At 39.5% G+C, this 19,923-nt stretch overlaps 1 protein-coding gene and 1 long non-coding RNA gene across 7 annotated transcripts in view; one reads left to right on the top strand and one right to left on the bottom strand.

The window, feature by feature from the left end:
• The window catches only part of RBBP8 (RB binding protein 8, endonuclease), a 46,525-nt gene extending 35,301 nt beyond the window's left edge, over window positions 1-11,224 (bottom strand). The window contains exons 1-3 of one of the 5 annotated variants that reach the window (XM_065053314.1): window positions 11,005-11,149; window positions 9,331-9,394; window positions 2,152-2,376 (exon numbers count right to left, since the gene is read on the bottom strand). In XM_065053314.1, coding sequence (XP_064909386.1) covers window positions 2,152-2,263 — 112 coding nt within the window. In that variant the 5' untranslated portion in view covers window positions 2,264-2,376; window positions 9,331-9,394; window positions 11,005-11,149. Of the gene's footprint in view, window positions 1-2,151; window positions 2,377-3,898; window positions 4,037-5,154; window positions 5,321-5,539; window positions 5,653-9,330; window positions 9,395-11,004 lie in introns of those variants that run through there. The other 4 variants (XM_065053315.1, XM_021287034.2, XM_065053313.1 and 1 more) reach the window with 4 other exon arrangements.
• Window positions 5,677-17,497, top strand: LOC110358517 (uncharacterized). Of its 2 annotated transcripts, none has more exons than XR_010470506.1 (5): window positions 5,677-5,869; window positions 8,560-8,740; window positions 10,336-10,449; window positions 15,392-16,578; window positions 17,077-17,497. It is a non-coding gene; the product is annotated as an uncharacterized LOC110358517 (long non-coding RNA). The 2 variants fall into 2 exon arrangements; XR_002412992.2 differs by having other exon boundaries at window positions 5,706-5,869; window positions 16,499-16,578; window positions 17,077-17,318.
• The last annotated feature ends 2,426 nt before the right edge of the window (window positions 17,498-19,923 follow it).

Genomic DNA, 19,923 nt, shown 5'->3' with positions numbered 1-19,923 from the left:
GTTTTTGTTGTTCAGACATGCCATAAATTGCCAGATCCCGTTCTGTCAGTATTTCCGCATTTATCTGCATTTGACATTACACCAACTCTGAAATGAACCATCAAGAGTTAAAAAAAAAAGTAATTAAAAAAAATATTATTTTTCATGTGTTTTGGAACACAATATAAAAATCATATTTCATGTGGCTACACATACTTTTTTAATGTAACAAAATGCTACCATATGGTACATCTTTCCTTTCAGTTGCCAAATTGATAGATGTTCTTCTGTATTTTTGTTTGTGGTGTTTGGGTTTTTTGTTTGTTTGTTTTTAAGTTACTAAGGTAAAGCAACAAGGCCCAGTGTTGCAAATTGTTGAGTCAAGACTTTCAGTGTGAGGTATGAAACCTCTATACATTATAAAACAATTACTCACAGTTTTTGAAATTAAGAAGTGATGACACAACTGGACCTAAATGGACAGACCTGGAACTGTTTTGAGGCTGGTGGAAATGACCAAGGCCACTGGAATGGTCTGGCTACAAAGATTCACTTGCATGACTAAAGCTCTTAATTCACAAAAACTAACCTGCCTTTATTCCAGCCTAATATAAATACTATTTCAGGTATAAGCATATGCTTGTTGGAAGATTCAGTCAAATACTGTTCTAATTCCATCCAAAAGAATGGATTGTGTGACCTAAGATTGGCCGAAGAACAACCCCAGGTTCCAGTATAGGTTGGGAAATTACATATTAGAGAGCAGTGTAGGGGAAAGTGCTGGGGGTCCTGGTGGACAACAGGATGACCATGAACCAGCACTGTGCCCTTGTGGCCAGGAAAGCCAATGGCATCCTGGGGTGTATTACAAGGGGGCTGGTTAGTAGATCGAGAGAGGTTCTCCTTCCCATCTACTCTGCCCTGGTGAGACCCCATCTACAATATTATGTCCAGTTCTGGGCCCCTCAGTTCAAGAAGGACAGGGAACTGCTGGAGAGGGTCCAGCGTAGGGCAACAAAGATGATTAAGGGAGTGGAGCACCTCCCTTATGAAGAAAGGCTGAGGGAGCTGGGTCTCTTTAGTTTGGAGAAGAGGAGACTAAGGGGGGACCTTATCAATGTTTATAAATATATAAAGGGTGAGTGCCATGAGGATGGAGCCAGGCTCTTCTCGGTGGTAAACAATGATAGGACAAGGGATAATGGAATCAAGCTGGAACACAAGAGGTTCCGCTTAAATTTGAGAAAAAACTTCTTCTCAGTAAGGGTGACAGAGCACTGGAACAGGCTGCCCAGGGAGGTTGTGGAGTCTCCTTCTCCAGAGACATTCAAAACCCGCCTGGACATGTTCCTGTGCGACCTCACTTAGGCGTTCCTGCTCCAGCAGGGGGATTGGACTAGATGATCTTTTGAGGTCCCTTCCAATCCCAAACATACTGTGATACTGTGAAGAAAATCTTAATTTCTTATGAAGGTTTCTTAGCAAAACATTTTGTGAATACTACTTGTGAAACAATATTATAGTAACAATATAAATGTATGGTGCAATAATTCATCTTTGAGTGTTGTTAATGCCCTGCACTACTGAAGAATGAGCAGACACAGTCAATCCATAGTAAAATTGATATCACGGGTCACAAAATATAATGTAAAAATAAGCAACTCTATTCTAATTTTTCTTGAGAAAATTCAGCACACTGAAACCAAATAAATAATTTTCACTTCAGTAATATTAATCTGCAGTGGTGCAGATTTGCACAAGTTAGAGGAAATAAACAATGTGATCCATTTTAATGTATCTGAAGTGACTAAATCCAAAGGCAACAAAAAAACTGACCCATTTAATAACTTGATTTGGAAACTTTGAATCATAATCCATTAAAGTAACATTTAAATATTTCCTAAGGAAACACAGATCCCATTTAACATTGTGTTACTTTTTCTTCACTGACCTAGCAAATCTTTTACACTTGTTGATAGTTTAAATCTAATCCTGCTAAACCAGGCTTAGGAAGTCAATCTGTAAGGGTCATTTCTAATCATCCAGTCCAACTTTCTGCTTAAAACAAGACATTAAAGATGTATTTGGTTCCATGCAGACAGAGTGGTACTCTGCTTCAAAGCTTTCCTGTGATAAGACAGTCTACTGTGAATCTAAACTTTCACAATTTACCTTGTACTTCTTTGTCATGACATTCTTTCAGTTTGGACCACAATTCCTTGAAGAAATCTCCAGGAGGTTCCACAGAATTAGGGCTCCCACAGCTCCCTCCAGATGCATTCATCTTGCTTTTTCCTGCTCCCAGCTTTGTTGACTTATTTGCAGAACAGGCTCACTCTCACACTTTAAATTTGAAATTACATAGTTACGAAGTTGTTTCTGAAGACAGGTGTATGCCTGTAATGACAGATCAACAACGCTTATGTTTGCATTTCTCAGACTGTAACTTGCAGTCATGGATGAAATACAATGCTTACTGCCTATCCTTGTCAAGTTGTACTTATATACTGACAGTCACCCTAAACGTTTGGAAGATGCCAAGTATTTTGCTACAAATAATTATAAACAAAAAGAATTTCCCCCTCTTAAACAGCCAGCAACTTAATATTTCATTAAGATGCTTAGAAGTCTCTTTTTCTTAGGTAAAACTACAGTAAACCAGAACTGTTTTCCAAAATCTTGATGTCAGCAAAAGCATTTGTCAAAAGTTTTGTCAGAGATATATTTGTGTATACACACCCTTTCCATAAACATGGATTCAAATGACACCTTTCTGCAATGAAAAGCTCACATCCCCTTGAAGTCTTCATGATTCTACATTAAAGTTATTTCCACTCCTTGACGAAAAGGAAATCGGAAATTAATTTCAAAATTTATAAACCTCCAAAACACTAATATCTGAGGAGAACTATCAGACAGCTCTGTCTTAAAAGCCAGACTGCCTACACAACTCACAACTCAGAAAAATCTTATCCATAATTCTTATTTGTTTTGAAGGGTTTCTCAGCACAGATGATGCCCTCGGGTAAACTACAGCGGAAGCACAGTACTGAGATCTGGGTCTGAGCCAAGGAAAGATTCAATTCTATCGGCACTGTGTGTCCAATTTTGAAATACGTAATCTCTTTGTCCTTCAGCTCTCTGTGTGTAAAACCAGACATTTAAAGTTTTCCCCATTTGATGCTGTCAGTTTTAAACAAAGACTTTTGAACAGGGACTGAGTCATTACCAGGTGGACAGAGCTATCTCTATTACTCTGTAATATAAATTACAGTAAGAAAGAAAAAATTGAAGGTATTTTGTACTATTCCTAAAGTAGCAGTGTAAACAACCAAACCACAATGTCTATATAACAAATAAAAGAATCAATTGGCTCTGCAATTTTTGAGGCACATGTTATAGTCATAATTCAGACAATACAAGGTCTGCAGTCAGTCAAGAAGCTGCATTTCCTATCTTGAGAGCCTTCAAGTAACTTACAATATCTGAATGCAGCTACTGGTTTAGCTGGTTCCCTAAATTCACTATGACAAAATGTTTAGTTCAGTGGTCAGTGACCTAGTGTAGGGCCTAGGAGCCTTGGTTCTGTTCTGCTTTCTCACATCTGTGTGCACAGTCTTAAGCAAGTCGCTTTTCTTTCAATATGGCTGTCTTTAAAATGGGATAAAATTAATGAGATAATGAAACAGAGCGTTATTCTCAACAACAAAGCAACACTTGAACTGTATTTTTCCTATAGTATAAGATACTTAAATGCTACAGTAACAGAGCTGACAGAACATTCAGCAACCATTAGGTAAGAACACATTTGCTTTAACATGCTCTGTCTATAGAAAATTCTGTGCCTACTTCAGCACGTGTTTTCAAGTTAGCTAATGTTCTTATTTTAAGACAAGTTCTTAATAGAAAATAAAATTACCGTTTCAAATTAGCAATGCCTACAATTCTTCAGCAGAAGTTGAACAGTAATCTGCTTGCATCTTTGCAGCTCAAATGCTCCACTTCGTGTGCGGTCACATTAAACCATCTTACAATGCTTCTTTGTGGAACCAATTGCCTAGTGACATTAGGAATCTCTTTTAAACTCTTATTTTTCTGCCTTAAAGCACAAATATCTCAGAAACTATCTTTTTCTCTGTCAAGTGCTAGGGCAGTGAAATCAACAAACTTGCTCTCTTACTGTCTTAGATTTGAGTATGTCAGATGAATAATTTCCCATAAAAGGGCATCTGACTCTAGAATTACTAAAGGCTGTCCCTACTGTTTTTGGTTTTATCCTTTTTTATTCCTGAAGAGGGGACTGTAACAAAAAATTGTACAAAACTTGCCCAGAGTTTCTGCAAATGATCAGTACATCAACTGAATACAAACAGGGGGAAAAAAAAAAAAAAAAAAAGAGCAACAGTTTTTCCCAAGCTTCACCTCCTTCAAGATCCCAAAATAATACATTGCTTTCTACAGGTGTTCAACTTGTCTTCAAATAGAGGGCCCCCAACAAGTGCAGAGCCTTTGACAGGTCTGAGCAGTTGCACAGGTGTAAAAGACATTCAGTGATGTCAGCTTCTCAGCTTAGTCTCCAGTCCTAATAAAGGATTTTCCAGTCCTTAGGAAAAAAATAAATTAAAAAATAATAATAATAAAAAAAAAAAACCACCTGAGCTGGATGTACAGACACTTGCAGGCAGGGAGAGAGCTGTAAGCCGAGGGGGAAGCAAGCGCAACAATGCCAGCCCCTCTCCCCAGTGTCCTGCTGCTGTAGGCAGGCAGGGAGTTGGGCCACTATCTCAGATGGGGCTTTACTCTTAACCCTCTCAGCTAAATCTTTCACAGAATCACCCACACATTTCTGTTTCTCTCTTCTTCCAGCCACGAACTTCCTCCAGCATCGCTAGACTTTCTGCAGCTTCAGAAAAGACTGCCTTCCTACACACACACATCACTGGCGGTCAGCACCGGTAAAGCACTGACGCTGCTCGTCTGTAGTTACACTTGGCCGACAGCAACACACCGCCTCTCTGTGATTCTGCAGAGCACACAGCTTCCCGAACCCTGGCCCTCACCAAAAAGCCTCAGCACCGGCTGCTCTTGCAGATTCGGCTCTCCCGTACCACCCGGCGGTGACCTGTTTGGGTTTTTCCCTTTTCCCTTTGCACAAGCGCTATGCAGGAAACTCACTCGTAAGACACGCCGCGGTGCTCTGAGAAATCCTGCCATGACCAGCAGCTGAGAGCTCGCCAGGCGGGCGCACGCCCCCGCGTCTCAGCTCCCCGCCGGCCTGAACGGCAGAGGAGGGGTCGGGCATGTCCCGCACTCCTGAGCGGCAGCCTCCGAAACGGAGAGAACGGGCAAACGCGCTCCGCTCCCGGAGGAAGGAGGACCTGTGTTTGCCAACGTGCCCCGCGGGAACCCGAGCGGACTCGGGGCCGGGGGGAGGCCCCGCTGGCGGCGCGGGGCTGCGGGGCTGCGGCGCAGCCCGTCACAGCGCCGGCCCGGAGCGGCAGCCGCGCGCTCGCGGCCGTTACCAGGAGGCGGCGGCGGTGAGGAGAGCGCGCGCCGTTACCTGGTTGGCTCCCAGCGGCTCCGCGCGAAACGGCGGGAAAAGGGAAAGCCGGGGCCGAGCGCCGCTCCTTGCGGGGGGGGGGGCGGGGTCCGAAGGGGTCTCGCGAGGCTTCCGCGCTGCTCTCGCGAGAGCAGCGTGGTGAGGGGCGGCTGCTCTCCGGCCCGGGGCTGGAACTGCCGGCCCTGCGGTGCTAAGGGTACCACCGTTTCACCATCGGTCGAGTCCAACCGCCTCAGCCCTCATCCACTCAGCCTGCGCCTGACCCGGCGTTTGGGACTTCCAGAGAGAGCGGCCTGAGAAGAGCCAAGGGGACCATCCAGGTTTTAGCAGGTGCCAAGTGCTGTGGAGAAGCAAGGGTGTGTGCGAGAGCCTGCGTTAAAGCAAATGTTGCCCATACAGAGGGAGCCTACCTGGAAGAAAGTCTTGATGGCTTCAATGTAAAGCGGATCTTTTATATTCCTGTGGTAGACGTGGCCTTGCCAGTATTCAGGCTGTGCTGCCAAAGCTACCTTTTCCACAGGATTTGTACTCTGCTAATTGCTGGAGTTTATACAGAGAAGATGTGTTTGCAATGCTTTCCCCTCACGTATTGATCTTAACAGTTTCCATGGGTTTGTCATTATAGCATATGATGCAGCAGCCTAGAGCATTTTTCTGTCATTATGAAAACCTGTAGGCCCGTATAATTAGTATGGTATAAGGCAGCTAAACTTTTGTGTCACTTTTGAGATTTTTGCCAATGTAATTATTTTGCTCAGATGGCAGGTCAATGTTCTTTCATTCATTGGGACCAACCCTGCTGTCTGCCATGAGAGAAACCTTTTGATTTTTAGTTTGTAGTTGTCCTTAGTAATAGAAACAAAACACAGCTTTTTACTGTTACTATTCTGCCTTCACACAATTCAACTGGGCCATTTTGGTATTTATGTTAGCACCTGCAGACACAGCTTAGTCGCATGATTAGAGGACACAACGGTGATCGTTTTGCAAGGGCCAGTGCTGCAAACCACATACTTGCTATATTGTTACTAGCAGTATGAAAAAAGTTAGATATTTAATTAATTAATTAATTAATAGGTCAGGTGTTTAATGATTGTTAGTAACTGTTCTGTCTTACTCTTTTTACATTACTCGGATCACTCAGATGTCCAGCAAGTATCACAACTACAGAGCTACAGCGTAACTAAAGCTGAATCTGAAATACTTTTTCAACATTTCTGAAGTATTTTGAAATACCAACAGACAGGAGTCAAAGACAACCCATGATTAAGTACACTTTAAATCTGTTGTTCACCTTTGTTGAAAATACTCTTGGTTTCTCTCCAAATATGTACCTTGAAATGTAAAGTATTTTGAAAAATATGGTTTTTAACTTTTCTGCTAATTCCTCATCACTGTTTAGCCACTTATTTTTCAACTAAAATAAAATAAAAACAGTGTTCTGTAGCTCAGCAGCAGATTACTTACATTGTAAGTTTGATCCATTATCGTATCAGTACACAAATGGCAGAACTAAAATTAGCTATGTCTTATGGAAGAAACAGTCATAATAATTGGTGATAGACACTCCAGTCTTCTTAAATAAGATGTGTTGCCAGCTTTTTATTCTACCTTTGAAACTCCTATAATCTAAAAGTTTGTGATGTGGGAAAGTAATTATTTCCTCAGAGGTAATAGAAATATATGTCTTAAATATATACACAGACCTGGTAAATAGCAATAAAATAGACCTCTTGTCCACTGTTCAGGTATTTTATCATAAACTGGACCTTTCTGTTTATAGGAAGCACTTTAGAAAATAATTATGTCGTCCATTTTATTTCCCAATAAACTGTGTGAACAGTTTATGTTCACATTCTCTCATGTTGAACTTTACAGCATTATACATCCATTGACTTCTATGGTGTTATCTAATCAACAATAAGTGATAAAGGATTAAGACCAGCAATTGAACTTTGCCTTTATCTCCCTTCCAGATTTATTTGATTTTGTGTATTCCCTAATCACATACTTGGCCACCAATTACTGAACAGATCCCTGGCTCATTAAATGTACTAGAAAACTACTGAAGAGTCTGATATTCCACATTCACTTACACTGAATGTCTTAAGCTGACTAGTCTAACTGGAACTGCATCTCATTCATATTATAAGAGTAAACACACACACCTAGACAATAAAACTGTGGGAAAAATTCTTCATCATTGTTACACTTGAATGGATATGAAACTTTCTATGATGTTATGGCTCATGTCCAGATTTCAAAATAACCTTAATATGACACATTAAATTGTGCGACAGAATACTTATCCATGAGCAACTCGGCAAAAAGACAGTCTAATTTAATCTTAGACCAATTTAGACCTGGCTGGTCTGAAATTTTTAATCTTACTCCTAGTGTGTGAAGCTGTTGATTTTCAGTTATGCTTTAGCGGCAATGCCTTCCTTCTCGATGACTGGACTGTTTACCAGCGAATCAACTAATGACTGAATTTCTCTTGTAAGAGTACTGGACTGTTGCAGCACAGATAAAATGAAAAACAGCCTTTCATTTCCCTCTCTTCCTTTTTTGTGGAGTAGTACAGAGACTGCATTTGTGTTTCTAGCCATTCAGGTATCTGAAGGTGACCTAGCTCACTGCATTTTTAGACAGAATAGGGTTAAAAGAGATTAGCAGAAAACTTACTTTTTTGCTTCTATTACCTTAAATTTAGATGTAAAGATTAAAACCATCTTTGAAATACACTGGGGAACTCCAGTGTAAATATTTGAATTGCTTTAAACACAATGGTAAATATATCACTCTTTTCCTCTATATGTAAATATATATAAATACATATACATATGCATCTATATATGAAATAGTGAAGTCCTTATTTATTTATGTGAGATTTAGTTAATTGCACATATACATACATGGGCAGAGTACTCACAACCTCCTTGACTTGCAGATCTGCATTGGGGGCTAAATATATTGCTTAATTCTCTAGTCATGTTAATTTGATGAACTTTATGTTGCAGTTGCCAAAAAGGACTTCAAAGGAGCCCAACTTCAGATGCAGCAAATAAGAGCAAGTGGCACAGTTCAACTGCTACCTAAACAGGATTTGAACTGGGAGTGTAGGAACTGGCAGTTCTCGGAACGGTGTGATTTCTTACAGCCAGGAAGGCGCACAGAGCGCTCCACTGCTGTCTGGCACAGGTAGTTGCTTTCTCTGGAAAAATAGGGAGGAGCCACCCCATCACCCCCACTTAGCTGAATTTGATTCTTTTCAAGCTGCTTGCGTAGCCACTTTTGAAATCAAGCCAAGATCAAATTCTCTGATGCCAGTAACATTGTTCACTTTAAGTAACCCTCTCCTTTGAAGTGCTTTCACTGCTCCTCATCTGTAGTCAGAAACAGTCAGGATTTATTCAACTGAAACTTTCAGTTCTTTTAGAGAGCCGTGATGGAGAGAAAAATAAGGTAACCTGAAGGATGCTGTTGCAGGACCCCAGTGCAGTGTTCCTGGTCCTCAGACTCTCAGCAGCAGCAGCACCTATTTGCATTAGCTGCATGTGGAAATGTTTTGCTCCTACTGATGTTTCTCTGTTTAACATGAATAGCCTAAGTAGTTATGTATATTTATCTCAGCCTTGGAAGGCTGCTTCAGGCTTTGAAGGCTGAAATAAAAGTTTACAGTTCTGTGTACAAAATCATGCACCTGCCTTTTACTGTAGAGAATGACAAAAATTCAGGATAGGTAAACAAGGAACAGAGAAACAACATATGGGAAATAGTATTTTACTTACCTTTGAGAAAAAAGGTCCCTAATGGCCACTGCCCTTCCTGCTCCCCCCGCCCCCTAAAAGGCAGCTGTGGAAAAGTCAAATAAAACAGAACACATAAACTGTATAAAGAGAGGATGGCAAGTAGTATTTTGAAAAACTGATTTATTTGGTCTGAATTTTTAAAATGTGCTATGTTAAAATCCTGTAGATGTAGAAATCAAAGCTGTCTTGTAGCATTTTATAGGCTCTACAGACAGTCCCTGTGCAAAGCATACAGTTAAGCCAGCTATAATTTTTTCTTTTTAAAATGTTTTATTCCTTAGCAAGTTTTTCTTTCATATTTGATAGCAAAATTAACAGAGGTGATAAAAAGTTAATGCTTTTTCCTGATGGGTAGTTTTAGCTTCTGTGAGAGTGCAAAACTTTCCCTATGTTCTTTTCCGTTTTCCCACACTTAGAAGAAAAAAAAATTTACACATAGATACCATGCTGCTAATGAGAAGGTCATCTCAATCTGCTATTCATTGTGTTTTTAAGCTGCTCAGGAGGTCTTTTTATTGGCACTCTACAAAAGAATTATAACATTCATTTTTGCATCAACTTGGAAATAGCTGGCAGTAAACACGTCCATAATTGAAGCTTCCTGTTGTGTGACTATCATAAAGTCTTACATAATCCTGTATAGATATTTTGTATCTAGTGATTTACGTCCACTGAAGACACTATTATTATTTTTTTTTAGTATCATGAAAGAGAATGGTATTTGTTTCACTTAAAGACAGATAAAATTAAGATGTCCAGGGTAATGAAAGTAGCTATGTGAGGGTTTTTAAAAATGTAGTTACACAGATGGTAAGAAGATTCACATTTACTTAAAGAGCTATTTTGTCCTAGCAGGCATGACAAAACCTGTCTTCATTCCTTTCTATTCAGCTCAGTAAGTACTTCTGTGCTCCAGTAGTTAATCAGTTACCAGATTCCACAGCTTTTGTTTTCATACTGTTTAATTTTTCTTATTTGACACAGAGCCTGTGAATGGATTCAGTTGCAGATACAGGTACAGCTTTCAAGTCTGCCTACTCTTTATGATTAGGACTGCTTTTTGTTACCATTGCTACCACCGTTACTCCTTCTAAACAGGTACATTTCTAGTAAGTATATGTAAAGAAAGCAGTTAAGAATTACATTTCCTATCTTACCATTAAGTCCATTCTGAATATGTAAATCTAAGTTTAATTTGCTCACTCCGTAAAACTGAACAATTAAAAAAGTTAGTCTGGCAAGAATTAGTAACCACACATCTTACTGTAATGGCACTATGCCTTGTCATGACAGTGCTGTTGTGAGATGTGGATTATAAAAACACTGTATAAAAGAGAAGACCAATAGGCAATATTTAAGGGATCTGCTCAAAATACTAAGTCATTGGCAATGAAGTTTCTGTCTCTCACTCCCATGCTTAGTTCATTGAACTGTCTCTCCAGTAAACACTCCTGCAGACAGAGCAGCTGATGTTGAGCTGCACACAGAAGGGTCAGAAAGCTGCACTCACACAAATCCTGTCAACAAGTGCCATAGAGACTGGCAGTACTCAGACACATTAAGGAGAAAGCCATTATATCACTTCAAGCATAACAGAAATTTTTGCTTAAGGTTATCTTAAATTAATGTTAAAGAAAGACTTTCAAAACTCACCCTTCTGTTTGAATTGTGAAAAGTTCTGTTCTTGATCGGGGTGATAAATATTTACTATTGACTTCCCCTCCAGCTATAAACCTCAAGTGTAAGTAAGATGAGGAAGCCACTGTGGACCACACTAGAGAATGCCGAGAGGAGATCTGCTGCACCTAAGATATATACAATGTGCAATGGATAACCTAATATGCCTTTCATTTAACTGGCTGGGCAGGTTTCTGCATTCTGGAGAGCATGGAATCATACCAGAATTTGTTGGCATAACAGGCCTGTCAAACTGGTTCCTTGGGCGCCCAGGAACCTGCCCAACCAGTTTGCATCAAAGGCCGGCCCAACATGCTGCAGCTCAGCTCTGCTCAGGGAGGCTCCTTACACAGTGAATTATTCACGCCTCTGTCAACTCCCAACATACTACTCAGAGAGAATGATGTAGCCTCCAGCAAAATAATTTACTGAGGGGTGGGGGAGTGATACATCCTTGTTAAGTGTAGCAAGATCTTATTGTTATAAATTTTCTTTCATTTTTTATGCAGATGCACTAGGCTAGAGGTCTTGCCCAGCATGAGTACAAAGAGAAACAGGAAAGAAAATGCCTTTTTTTTTTTAAATAACACTAACCTTTTGGACTTATTATAATCATATAGCACCAAATCTTTAATGTGACCAGCTAAAAAAAAAAACCCAACCAACCAAACAACAAATTATGCTTTAATTCAGATTTATTTCCAGTCCTGCTTTGTTTCAGTATACCTACCATATTTATGGGATTCAGCATGGCTTTGTTACATGTGGGTGACTTTGGGTGAGCCCCAGGTCAGTGCAAGCTCGCCCTGAATTACTGCACAGGATATTTCAAGGTGAAACTGGTCAGATAACATGGAGTGTGTAGGACATGCTTCCACAACCATGAGGAACTACTTGAGCAGCAACACCCTTCTTCTCTGAAGGATACAGCAGCTGCCCTGTTACAATAGCACATGGGCTGCAGCAGCAGCTGTGCTGCTTCTTGTTCATGGCTGGGGGGCAAGAATACTTGCACATCAGTCCTGCATGTAGCATAGTTGTTCAAGCTGTAGGTACAGACCAGGATATGCCCCAACAGAAGCCTACATCTGTGTAAACTTATTACTTCCCCCCCCCCCCCCCCCCAAGTACAAATATACACCATAATTTTTAAAGCTCCGACTGTGTTTGTCAGAGATGTTGACTAAAATCACTAGGACTTGTAGAAGTTTAGCACTTCTGGAAATGTGATCATGGGTACATGCAATCAGTCTGCTAAACTTATGTTTAGGCATGTTCCTTTATTTTTTATTTGGGCACCTGAAGTTAAACACTCAGGCTTGAAAAATTGGCTCCACCGAATGTTGTCAAAGGTTCTGAGTAACTGTAGAAACGTGTTTGTTCATAAAATGATCCTACAGTGGTATCATTGATCGTTTTTTTAGATATTTTCTTACACATTTTAATAATAGTTACTAGACAACTAGTGGTCAGAACAGGAAGTTACCATCAAATTCAACCAGCATTGTGCAACATGGGCAATTTTTTCATCATTAACTGAACACATAAAAAAATGTTGATATTTGAATATACTCTACTCAGATTATTTTACTGCAGGAAAGTAGCTCTTCCTATAAGACTACATCTTATGACAGCCTTGAAAGGAGGCTTAATTCTGGAGAAGGCAACTGGATTACTAACTGAGCTGAAATGACAGATGTACGCTGTTTGTGCTTGCAGTCACACCACCGTAGGCTATGATTTCATACAGTTAAGCAGTGCTGGGCTTGGTCAGTACTTGGATAAGAGGTTTACAAAAAGTCCGCTGCAGGAAGTGGTTTTGGTGATTCAGGAGGCTATACTGAATAATTGGACATCAGTGCCAGATGTGACAGAGACATTGGTTTCTGGATATGCCACAGTGTTGGCATATAAACTGAAGTTTTTAAAGGCTCTGAAGCCTTTCCATGAGTACTACATCTTGAACTGTGAGAAGGTACTATATCTGCCTATAATTTGTTTATACGAGTGTCACATAATTGGATAAATGATGTAACTGATTAACACAGGTAAATTGCCACCTAAAATAGCTGTTCAACTATACAGTGTGGAAAAAGTTCTGCTTTCATAATGGACTTAAGGAAGGCTGTTGTGCTTCAAAGCTGGTCTACTTCCATCTATGCCAGCTTGTCTCATAAAAGGTACTGTCTGAAATGTTATGTCCTGCTGAGGAAAGATCATTTTGAAGATCATTTTTAAACAGGTAGAGTAGAAGCCAGCTTTCTTGATACCTTTTCTCCAGATTGAAACTAGAGCCTTAAAGTGAATCTGATGGTGTGTTTTTAAATGACATTGGGCTTGCCATTTAACTGTTTACTGGAGTCTGGAGAGTATAGGGATAAAAGGGATCTTCACTATCTCTTCCTTTGACTTGGTAGCCTGAAGAAGAGTTTTGACACCCTTTCTGCTCTCCAATCTCTTGCTCCCCAAGCCAAAACCACCATGTACGCACCTTACAGATTCAGCAGGGGCTTCTCATGTCAGGTTGCTGTCAGGGTTGAGACCTTAAATTAGGCTTTTATATTCACTTCCACAAGTTACAGAGATTTAATTTTTCATTAGTAAAAAAGCAAAGGTATAGGACAAAGAAGTCATTGTATGTATCAATACATTCTTGGATAAACATCACTTAACTGTTGTTCTCAGCCTTGTAACTCATAACAGTTCTATAAATACATAAACCACAGTAATAAGTCAGACTTGCCGAGAGGTCTCTGTGAAAGAGCTTGCTTTCCCTCCTAAAGAAGGCAGTATAATTATCTGAAGTACTGTATCCTCTCTTATATCAAATATGATTTCCAAGAAAGGGATCTCACAGATGAATTCTCTTTCAAATCAAACCTTTTTATTAAATACTTTTCCAATTGAGAATAAATTGTAAGTTATTTGCCATCTCCAGTCTCAGTCAAGAAACATCACGCAATGCTTACCTGTGAACTTATCTAATTTATAAAATGATCACATAAAATCTTCTTCAGTAGAAGAGGCTCAGAGAGGTGCAATTCTGAAAAGTAAGACAATCTAAATGGTGCAGGCTTCAACTTGTTCTTATAGTGAAGGTATGCACAAACATTCATGTCTACAAGTATTCATTACAGAGAGTTTACAACATACCTCCCTGTAGCTATCAAAAGCTGCTCAGTACTTCACAAACAAATTCAGATAACACACATGCCCCCACACCCCTATCAGAGTTGGGTAATATTTCTCTCCTCAACTGGTTGTGTAGCAGCACAAGGATGGGAAGACTGTTGCTTCATAAAGAGCATATTAAAAAATAGACCAAGTCCTATCTGGGACAGGGGAGGTAGGTAGAAGCAGTTAATTTCTGACCTAGAGGCCAGCCAAAGAGGGAGCCAAAGGGTGCAAATGCAAACTAAAGCTTTTTTTCTTTTTCTTTTTTTTTCTTTTTTCTTTTTTTTTTTTTTTTTTCCATTTTCTTTTCTGAGCAAGAACAGGTTTAGAATTTGTTACAACTAATTTGCTGATGACAACAATTTCTCATTTACCTCAGCTGAGACAGCAGGGCATTGGCAGAATATAAAAAAAATTCCAAGAGCATTATCAGTATTCTCACTGCAAGAGTAAGCTTGATGTAAAAGCTTGGCTATTTTTCTTTGAGAGAGGAAAGCCTTGTAATATTATTCTTCATGGTGTCAGTCTACCTCTTTCTTCACAATTCTCAAGACTGTCTTTAATGGTTGGTCCAATTCAGTAATTTGAGAAGGGAAATCAGTTTTGTGAACATTTGGGTGTAGAGACGTCTCCCTATGATCTGTAATGCTACAGGAATGTTGTAAGGAAATGTAAGAGAAGAATTAAATCTTAGGAAATTCCAACGTTCCCTTCTGCTCTTGGAGAGGAGGAGGGGGAGAAAGGAAATACAAACAGAAAGTAGCAGAAGCACCTCGGACCATGAGACTGGAATGGTTACTCTGGGACGAGATTGCACAAATGGCTGGAATCTCCATTTTTGTTTCATTCAAAGAAGTCCTCCCTACAAGTAATCTTTTCCAGCACTCTTCTATATAGAGAGTGATTGATTATTACTTATTTCAGAAATGACTTCCATAGAAGAAAGGGTCAACATCCCTTGTCATTGGATTTTCTTCTTGTCTATTGTATTTGAATTATTATTGTGAAGTATTGCAGCTTATCCTCTAATGGGCAGGAATACTTTGCCTTTTTTGTAGAGATTAATCTTTACCGAAGTATGAGTATTTGCTATAAAGAGACTTATAAAGCAGAAACCAGAGTAGTGTTGCTGTAATTGTTTGGGGGTCTGAATAATATTTTTTTTTCCTGTTATCGTCGTCTTTTTCAGATGATACTGTATTAAGCAACAGGCTTCCTATGTGGAGACATGGAAGCATGGGATATTAATGACCTCACCGTTACCTTTTCTGATGCTGACATGAGATACTTCATTTCTCCATTTTGTATTCTACATCTTCACTTTTTTTAAACATAAGAACTACTTTCCCACCTCATGGTGATTTAGCTCGTACTTAGAACCTCTTCTGTAGTCCTTTGTCAAAGACCTTGGAAAATCCAAGTAAATTAACTGCTACTCATCTGCTGTTTTACTAATACATCAGATAGTTTTAATAAGGAGCTACAGTCCTCTGTTGCAGGAGGCTTGCTGAAATGTCCTTAGCATATTAAGTTTCTCTTTTTGTTTCATACTGCTAATTGTAATAATAGCTTAAAACAAGCTGTTACTGAAGAAAGGCTCACTAATATTTCCCAAGATTGTTCACTAGGTCTATTTTTTTTTTAAAGAATATATATTTGTTGCTTTCTGGTGCTTTGAGTATTAGTGAGAAAATATGTTTTTGGTTTGAAACTTGATATTAGTGAGACATTATCTTTTGTTACAAACTTAAAATGCTGCTTTGTTGTTAAGCATCGTCAGAATTCAGAACATCAAGAGAAACCCAACCACTCTTATGTTCTGTTACTTCATTCAGCAGTTTTTTGTTGCGGCATTTTCTGTTGCAATATCTAAAGCTTCGTTGATCTCTCATGTTTCTTGTACTTAGAAACAGCGAAACCAGGAGAGTATTGTGAAAATACTAAATGGAAGTAAATGTATGTTCCAACTTTGCAAAAGAAAAACAGACCTTTGCAATTAATATCATTCAGGTGAAATTATGAACTTCTGAAGTTGGAAGGAGCTTTGTTAGTGACTTCACTAAAACCAGATTTTAATCCTCTTATGCTACCATTTCTGTATGATTAAAAAAATCAAACAATCTTTTGAAAAAAATGAACCATTCCAGAATATGTTTCTGGCTTGAGCTATTATGGGAGCTACTAGCTTTGTGAAGCAAGAGGGAAAGATAAACTTGAGCAGGCTTTTCCCCTGTGGTGCTAGTCAGTACACAGAATATAGGACCATGTTGTATTGTAACATGAGAATCCCTTTCAGGCCTTGCATAATAAAAACAGCAAATCAAGACACCAACCCATCAAGCCTCCAGCTTTGGCCTTCAGCCTGTGACTTAAACCGTAAGTATGCTTGTATCAGTTCAGTGCATCATCCAGCAGATCACTAACTGGCTGTAATCCCATGACCATCTACCTCTGGTGGGTTCTGTGGGAGAGGTCCAGCAGTGTCCCGTTGCAATAGGCAGGAAAGCAGACTGCTTAACCATGCCTTGTGCTCAATAAGGCTGTTAAGTTGGCAGACTCCCCAGCTGCATTGTAGGGCTTTTCCATTGTGTGTTTTGCCTGCCAAATAACACCTTGTGTCAGATATGTTCTTTTGTCTTGAAATGGGTTGAGGTACTGTGTTGCATGTTAGAAAAGAGGGCTCATTAGAACTTTTTTAATGATATGCACTTCATCATATTATTTTGCTTCCTTAGTGACAGCGCTTCTAATGCTAAATAGCAGTAATTTTTCAAGAGCTACTCATGTATGTCTAGAATAAATAGGATAAGACCAGCATTGCTTCGTCAGTCTATCTCCAAAATAGCTAATCTGCTTTTAAATCCACTTTTCAAGGTACAACATATTGAACTTAGAAGACGCTATGAGAAGGCATGCTGAATCTGAAGCTGACTGTTGTTGTTTCAAAAGCAGTCACTCTCAGAACAACCAAGTAACCTATAGAAAACCTGAGGAAACTGGTGTTATTACAGCTCATAGGTCTGATTCCTTAACAATGTTCTGTGTTTCTCATGGATAGCCATAATTTAAAAATTTGGTATTTTCTCATATTCCTTTTGTTTGCACTTCATGTAAAGAGAAAATAACTTTTGAGCCCTTTTTTTTGGTCGTTTTTGTCATCATTTCTGAAATTCAATTTTGTGGCCTCTAACAGGTATTGCTGTCCCCACTTAAATATCTGAGAAATTATTTATGTCTTGGCTTAATCACACTGAACTAAATTAATTTCTGTTAAAATAAATGTAACTAAAAGGAAGATGCATTGGGCCTACTTATTTCATCTGATCTCCTCCTCTCTCTCATTTCTTCAGCTTTTGTCATCTATGGGCAGTAGCTTATATTCAGCAAATACAGCGAAGTCATAACTTAATTGCTTAACCTGTTGTCAGCTCTCAGGACTTTAAAATGAAAAACCTCACACCAGTATGGCAGCATTATTGAAATGGGATGAACAGAGGGGCTTGTTTTTATTCTTCATCCGGTATTTCTTCTTTATCCTGTTTAAAATATAGATTAGCTATCTCCTGGGCGATTCCAGGAGGAGGCAGCTTCTGGCATTCGGAGGGGAAGAGCAATGGGAGGTAGCAGAAGGTGTGGTGGTGCCTTGCCCCAGCACAGCTCCCTGCAGAGCTTCTGTCCCCCTTCCTCTGCCGAAACAAGCAGCTGGAGCTCTGATTCGCATGAATGGCAGAGGCTGTCGCTCCTCTTCTCAATTTATCCCAGAGCCAAGTTTGCCATCGTCTCCCAATTGTGCCAATGAGAGCATTTGTCCGTTTTCTTTGTGGAGAGCATCAGTGAAATGGTCTGGTTAAATATTCTATAGTTTAGCAAAAGGAACTTTTAAACCAAAATTACTGAATTAATATAATAGCGCAGCCCCATGAGCCCTTTATTAGGGTAGCTGAAGCACTGGCTAACCTTCACAGGGCAGGCAGAAGTGATTGGCCCACAGGGTTATTTTTTAAACAAAACATATGTTTCATTTTTGAACAAACCCATCAGTGGTATCATGTTTGAGGTGGCACATGCTCAGACCTTTTCAGTAAGTGAAAAGGATCAAACGTTTGGGTAACTAGCACATGCACAGTGACCAACACCTTATTTAATATGATATGAATGCCGTTCAGGCCTTAATTTCATGAGGAAACTGGATAATGAACTTACAGCTACAAAGTAAGCACATTAGTGGAGCAATTCTCAAAACAACACAGTGCTTTTTCCTCATTCCCAACTTGTTTATCACTGATGAGATGGGATCAAATAATAATAATAAAAAATACAACACCCAAACACAGGAAAGGTAATTGTGATTTAACAGTGTATTTTGTGTCAGATGTGTTTTCCTCCCTCAGGAAAGCTGTATAGCTAAAACATAAACTCTTCACCTGCATGGGAAAGATTTAAACTTTGAAGTGATTCTTCATTACATGCTGCCGGTCAAGTTTCTTTCTGCACTGTGGTTACTGTGTTACACATAACACCACAGTATTTTCAATGCTCCAGTGATCAAAAAAGAGAAGTACAATACAGACACAATGTAAGTATTGTTTTTATGTAAATACTTCTGAGATTCTGAAAATTCCAAGGGAGGAGGGAATTTGCCTTAAGGAAAGCATATTTTTTCTAGAAGTTCTATAAGCTCCTGACAGAAGGCAGTTGTGTCAGGGTTGATGGCTCTAGGTAGCCTTTGTTGGAGCCCCCACTTGAAGCATGACCAGAATCCAGCTGATAGCTCCTCAGGATTCTGAACCATCCTGTCTGAGAAAACAGATACTGCAAGATTTTGTTGTAGAAGGACTTTTTAAATGATTTAATTCAGCCAGACCAAATTCATCTGCAACCACCTCTATTGATTTCCATTCCTTATCACCTAAGCTAAGCCAGGAAGTCTAGTTTGAATGCGAACTTCAGTAATCAGACAACTTTTTGGATTTGCTCAGTGCAATCAATTTAAAATCTCACCTTTCATCAGCATGTCTGACATAGGAAGATTAAAGAGAAGTAAACTAAGGTGTGAATTTACAGCACTCTAGCTACTTTGCCTTAGACCCTTCTGAACTAACACTTGTAGTAAGTGTGGGTCCTACTTTCAAAGAGGACTACCTAGTGAGCTCTGATGGCATTCCCTAGTCCATTTGGCAGTTGTTACCTTGTATAACTGACACCTAAGTTGATCTACTGGAACTTGCTCATATACCATGTGCGAGATTCCTTTGTGTTCTTCCATGCTGAGCACAAAGTGGGCAGAAATGTCAGCAAGCCTAACCTGAACCATCTCCTCTAAAACTGGTTCTTGTACAGGTAAAATGTGTAAATGAATTGGGTGCTATGTAATTCAGGTATCTGAAAGGGACTGTCCTACCATCCCTTGTGCAAATTCTCTCAGCATTTTCTTCTTTAGGAAATAAATAATGTTTTAAATACGCTTTTCAAAAGTAAAATAATTGGAATTTGATCTAGAGTTATAAAATGGGCCTACTTGTAGAGTGTGGAGGCCTTGGGTGTTTCTGTTCACAAATCAACAATGCTGTTTTCTTCTTATATAAGCATCTAGAAATGCAAAATCAGAAGATGCTGGTGAAGCCATTCTTTGTTTGGCCCAGCACTGAGAAAAATGACTCTGATGCACCCTCTAGAATTAACATAACCACGTTTATAAAGAAAACCCACCCCCCGCAACAG

Source organism: Columba livia, chromosome 2, assembly GCF_036013475.1.
Source record: "Columba livia isolate bColLiv1 breed racing homer chromosome 2, bColLiv1.pat.W.v2, whole genome shotgun sequence".
NCBI lineage: Eukaryota > Metazoa > Chordata > Aves > Columbiformes > Columbidae > Columba > Columba livia.
Note: the sequence above shows the minus strand (reverse complement) of the source record. Positions and strands in the feature narration are given on the sequence as shown.